Consider the following 5,931-nt stretch of genomic DNA (forward strand, 5'->3'; position numbering starts at 1 on the left):
GCAACAAGATTTCAAGATGCAAACCAAGGCATGATTCTCATGATGCAAATGCAATAAAATGACATATGCAATATCATGAAACATAGAACAAAGCAAGGATGGTGCAATGCAATATAATATAAGATGAACATGATGCAAGAAGGAAAAATGATAAAGCACTCAACAAGGTCATGGCATAACATATATGAATGAAATATGCAAAACAATTATGATAATGCAACAAACATAAGTCGGAGTTCCACTTGTTGGCTACTACTACTACTACTACTAGTTTCTTGTTTTTCCCATGTTTCTTGTTCCTTTCTGCAAGTGTTTCCTGTCCAATCGCAGTTGAGGTACAAGCCAACAAGTGGAAGGAATGTTGTTGTTGAAACTGTTGCTCAACTCATGGATCCTGTAACTTAACTGGGGACTGGGCTAGTTAATTCCATCTTTTTTATTTGTGCTTTCGTATGAGCTCTGCATCATTAGTCTATCTACTTGATAAAATCAGGATTGTTATCTTGTCGTCCTTCCTCTCGATTGGGTGCCCCTGATTAACTCATCTTTGTTATGCCAGGCCAGCTATCTTCAAGTCAAGTCCCAATGGGTGGGCGACAGGGCCAGAAGGAACGACATTGCACAACTCTGATGAGGATGGAGATGAGGATGATGATATGCCGCCACTTGAGGCAAACACGAACGGAAATAATACCGTTTGACATGCATTCTGATACAGAAAGTGACTCTGATTCTTGAACTGGTAGACGCCTTGGGAATAGTACATCGTGGACAGTGTCTCCCTATGGTTACCGTCCACCTATACACCACACCTGATGTATTTATGCTCGTCGAATTTGGGCACGACATGATAAACTTACTGCCCAATCTGTCAAAGATATAGTCAGTGCGTTTTGTCTGACATTAAGTGGCAGGGTATGTTGAGGCCTGTCACCTGTAGTGTAATATGAAGAAAACAAGAATGTTCCATATGTTGCACCTAGCTTATTGTGGATGTTATTGTGCAAGTGGTGTTTCCTGTCTGCTTGCTTTTTCACCTTGAAAGTCGATCGAAAAGGACCGAGCAAGCTAGCTTTGCTTTGCCCTGCCTAGTTAATTACAGTTGTACTAGGTCTCAAGATGCTGCCACAACTGCACAAGAAACAAATTCACCGATTTTGACTATTGAAGTCACACAAAAGATTCACTGATGAACAACTCTGGCCATACGAGAGCCTCAACAAATTAAGCTATCTTTAGAGGAGCATAATATATACTTGTATTATAGGTGCTCTGCATTTGTCTAATAGTTAAGTATGGGTTCATTCTCTTCTTGGTGCATTGTTAATATGTTTGTTACTTATTAAATCTTTAATACTGTGCTTTGACTTCGGTAGAAAGTAGTGATGATATTATAAATTGGCATTCCTTTTAATAATTCTTTTCCAGTTGCCCAACTCCTCTCTGAATATGGTTTTAATCACCACTAAGCAATGTTATCTTATTAATCTCATGTGCAGAAGGTGATGGAGGAAGGGGCCGTGGTCGAGGCTGAGGAGGCCGTGGACCATCTCCACAAGGGGACCTCCTCAAGAGTAGATTGGCTGGGCCGTCGACTATTGAATGCGACAAGTCTCATCTTTGCTAGATTAATGCCTGTTGTAACTTTATCTGGTTAGGTTTATGTTCAAAGTTGTAGAGTGACTCAGTGTGGGGGATGAGGCTAGTTATAGTATGATTTTGTAGCTAGGTTAATTCTTCCATGAATCAAATTGCCTGGCATGCTGGCGATTTAAAGTATTCCTCCTTTGGCATGGCTTGATCAAGATTTGTGGGCTTGTGCACACATGAACAACATACACTTGAAAATACCAAGGATTTGTTTCCTCTGCCTACCATTCTGGTTGAGAAAGAATTTGTTGGTGGCGTGTGGACGTTGCCTGATATGCTTTGATGGGCTGAATCCAAACCGGGTATGCTTGATGTGCTGAGCCAACTTTTCTTCTCATACTTTGATGGCTTAATTAATTACTAAACAGTATAACTGAGCTAGCTAGGAGCCACCACAACACTTTGCCATCGCTAGCCGTCCAATTATTAGATGGATCTACAACGCTTTGCCATCGCTAGCAATTAAGTCAATCGCTTTCTGTTTTGACGTTCTATTATTTATTCTGGGCCGCTGCTCCATCGAGCTAGCTGGGCGAGCTGTGATTGATCCGGCCGCGAATGCTTACTGGGCAGTGGCCGTGAGCACTGCTAATGCTTTAATCTCCAACCATTTATTTGTGAGATAATTGCTCTTACTTATTTGTCCCAGGAAACAGTAACTCCAAAAAAATTGTCCCAAGAAACACTTTTATATCCACCCCGTTGAGCTAAATTGTGAGATTCTTTATCACCATGGAATGAGGTTAATGTGTTTTATTTTTTACCTTGTCTTGTGTGCGATGCACATGCAGACATGCCCATCGCCTTTTGTTGGGGTTAAGTCAGGCATACCAAGAAGTATGTGCAAATCAACCATGGATGATTCGTTAGTCCCGTCTGGATGCTTCTTTGGTAGTGGCATTGACATACTCCCTCCGTCTAGGTGTGTATGTCATCTTCTGAAAACCTAATAATCCTAAAACATTTAGGCACGATGCATTAATTTCTACCTTGTTTCTTGTTTCTTCACATATTAACCAATAAGAAACGAGGGGTGTGCATGCTTTTAATGACTTGAGACTACCAAACACGACATGCAGTGGTGTAGTTCATTACATGCAATGCTATTAATTAGCAAATAAACATTAAGGTCTCTCGTTTTCCCCTCCTCCTCGGTCACGATGGACAACTTAAGATGACTTACTCACCTAGACGGAGGGAGTAGTCAATTTATCCGTTTTTGTGTCTCTCAGTTAGTGAGGTTGGGATGTCTATCTCATATATGAACCTATAGAAAGTCTCCCATTTTTTTCTTAAAAAAAGTCTCCGGTTATGTGAATAATTACCTCTTGATGTATATTCTCGAAAAGTGAGAAATACAAGTTTTGAACCACACTATGGGTCTGGTTTGCAATAGTCCCCGACATTGCACTACTAACCATGCTGCTTTGTGCAATTTAGTATGGATGCAGGTCAAGATGACCATTTTGTTATTGAACCATCAGATATTTCAGAAACCACCGAGAGGTTTTGAGCCCTGAAAAGTTTGATGGCCAGAAAAGTACGCAGTTCTCTCTTGCACTCTTTATGTAAGCCACGCCGTAATCATATTAGCCGATATGAGGTCTAAAGAGGGAATCTCAAACATTGTGAAAGTTGTTGCTCACTATTATATGTCTAAAAAAACTAAAATTTCCATACTCTTAGTTTCCATTTTATGTGTTATGTCGTAAGAAAAATGTTATCCACTGTGAAAATTGTTACTTGTTGTATATGCCTATGAGACAGTGAAAATGGTACTTTTTTATTGAAAATTGCCGCATGCTTGTCTCATGTATGTGAAAGAGTTCCTGAAATTATGTTGGTGATCCTTTAAAGCTTGAGCGGGTAATTGTATTTTAGAGAAGTATATTTGTTACGTGTCATTTAACCTGTCATGCCGACGTCACAACAGGACGTGCATCAAAGTTTGGCCCCTTAGCAAGCATTATTTACTATCATATTATATTTGCATCATTGTCTAATATAGGTGTACCTTATGTAAATTTGTTTTCTTTATCTTTTCCAAATATTTACACGATATCCTAACTTCTTCAGAAACGAACAGGCGTATCAACACGCGCTATCATGATCTAGTTAATTAGGAAGATCGATGCCTCCCAAGTGCACAACAAAGAAGCTGACAAGAGGTTTCAAGAAAAGAGGAACTCACATGATAATCTTCAAGGCTCATTTCATCTACTATTTAAATTTCTGAATTGTTCAAGATGATTTTGTATTTTTGGCTATTAATCTGTGTTTAGAATACTGTTTAATTTCTATCCACTTCATTCGCTGCTACTCATCACCTATCCTTTCAGCTGTAATGTCAGTGATTACGTGACTTGTAACCGGATCTTTATTTTATGAATGAGAAATGTATTACCTCGCAAAAAAAAGCGGAGGTCATTGGATCTCATCGATCACCCCGAGCGATCGAACGAGATGGCGGCGGCGGGTAGTGGATCGTCGTGGTCGTCATTGTATTCAAATTCTTGGAATCAGACACTTGTTCTCTACTCCCATGCCTAACGGTTTGTCGATAGAGAAAGGAATTTTGCCTTATGTGCAACAGGAAGGAGAGGCAATGTTCATTATAGCAAGATACTTCTGAAAAACGTAACCTGAATTCATACATACTCATAATGGGAAGTTAAGGAAACTTCGGCTAAGATCTTCCACGGCCAGAGCCCAATATGTGAACGATGCATTTTTTCACTTGTGTTTTTTATTTGGATTTTTTTTAATACCACCTCCAATCCAAAATAAGTGTCACACTTTTGATAGTTCAAAATTGCGACACTTATTATGGATCGGAGGGAGTATCTTTTTCCTTCTTCATTTTTCTATTTTTTCTCTTTCAATTCTTTTTTTATTATCCTTTTAGTAGGAATACATAACATATTACATGAAACTATTCTTGAATACATGAACTTTTTCTAATGCATAATTGGTTACTTTTATATGTATGGATAATTATGAGATGAATATTTGTATTCAAATATATGTACGTTTCTATGTAGCAAAGTCTACATTTATATATAAATTCTCCATTATAAATATTTATATTATATATATAATTATCAATTATTAAGTTGATTTTAGAATGAACAAGCAATATTAAATATAGAATAGTTTTGTGGAATTGTTTGGTAAAAAAAATATACGAATATGAATTAACGGGTCATTGCCACTTGCCAGCCCCTTCTGAATGCCTTCAAGCACAACCCCCATATACACAACTTACAGGCGGTATAAAAGAGCTCCCAAAACTAACATCTAAGATTTGCCTCAAAAAGTAACACCTAAGATGATGCAATACTACAATGATGTATCCAGTCCAATGGCATGGGACAGTCTAGAAGTGTAACTATGTGCATGATTTTTTTTCCCAATGCTATTCTATATCCACTATGTGAAAGTTTTGCAGATTTGATTTTATGGGTTGATTCCCTGTATTATATTGGCTCAATATTCCCTTTGGTGGATCCATCTCATTCCATCCTAGTTGTTATACTGCACCATCACTAAAATCTAGATATGTTCCATTATATTCTACTAGATTTCTTTGTTGGGAGTTATATTCTACTATGTTCCACCAATCAAACACAACATTACATTTAATCTTGATAATATTGTGTGCCATAAAATTTTAAAAACTATATTTGTTAGATTGATAACTCTACCAGGTTCTGTAGATACTTAAATACGATAGTGACTTGCTCGTTTGACTGAGTAATACTCAATCATTTTTTGTACATATCTAAAAAAAGATTCATGACATTACAAAATATTATTCATATAGGTGAAAACAATAATAATGTTAGAGCATAGAGAAAATAATTCTTGCATGGATCTCAACATTGGATCGATGCTACAAGTTATTGATTGAGATTTAACTAATTTCGGTCTACTAATAATTAGTCAACCAACCTAAATATTTCTTAGACAAATGAAACACATGAATGCACCACATCACATTGCAAGGAGTAAACTCAATTGTACTATAATATTAATGTTTGCTTCCATTTAGAGTAAAATCCAATGTAACATAAGTTTACACCTCCAACTTAGTTAGAATGTAAAATTTATACAATTTCATTTAGACCGTGAAAATGTATTTGTAATCTTAAAACACGGTAATTACATATTTAATGCAACTATTTATATCTAATATAATATTAAAGATAGTACATTAAAAGTTGTATTGGTAGAATAAGACATACACTTAGGAACCGGATAAAGTATGTCAAAGTATAAATG

General features: G+C 36.9%; 1 protein-coding gene across 1 annotated transcript in view; it reads left to right on the forward strand.

Annotated features, from left to right (window-relative positions):
- Positions 1-5,931, forward strand: part of LOC119292998 (kinesin-like protein KIN-14E) — a 15,663-nt gene that overhangs the window by 1,270 nt on the left and 8,462 nt on the right. Inside the window, exons 2-3 of the mRNA XM_037571620.1 lie at positions 331-396; positions 1,500-1,574. Coding sequence (XP_037427517.1) covers positions 331-396; positions 1,500-1,574 — 141 coding nt within the window. The remainder of the gene's footprint in view (positions 1-330; positions 397-1,499; positions 1,575-5,931) is intronic.

Source organism: Triticum dicoccoides, chromosome 4B (genome assembly GCF_002162155.2).
Source record: "Triticum dicoccoides isolate Atlit2015 ecotype Zavitan chromosome 4B, WEW_v2.0, whole genome shotgun sequence".
NCBI lineage: Eukaryota > Viridiplantae > Streptophyta > Magnoliopsida > Poales > Poaceae > Triticum > Triticum dicoccoides.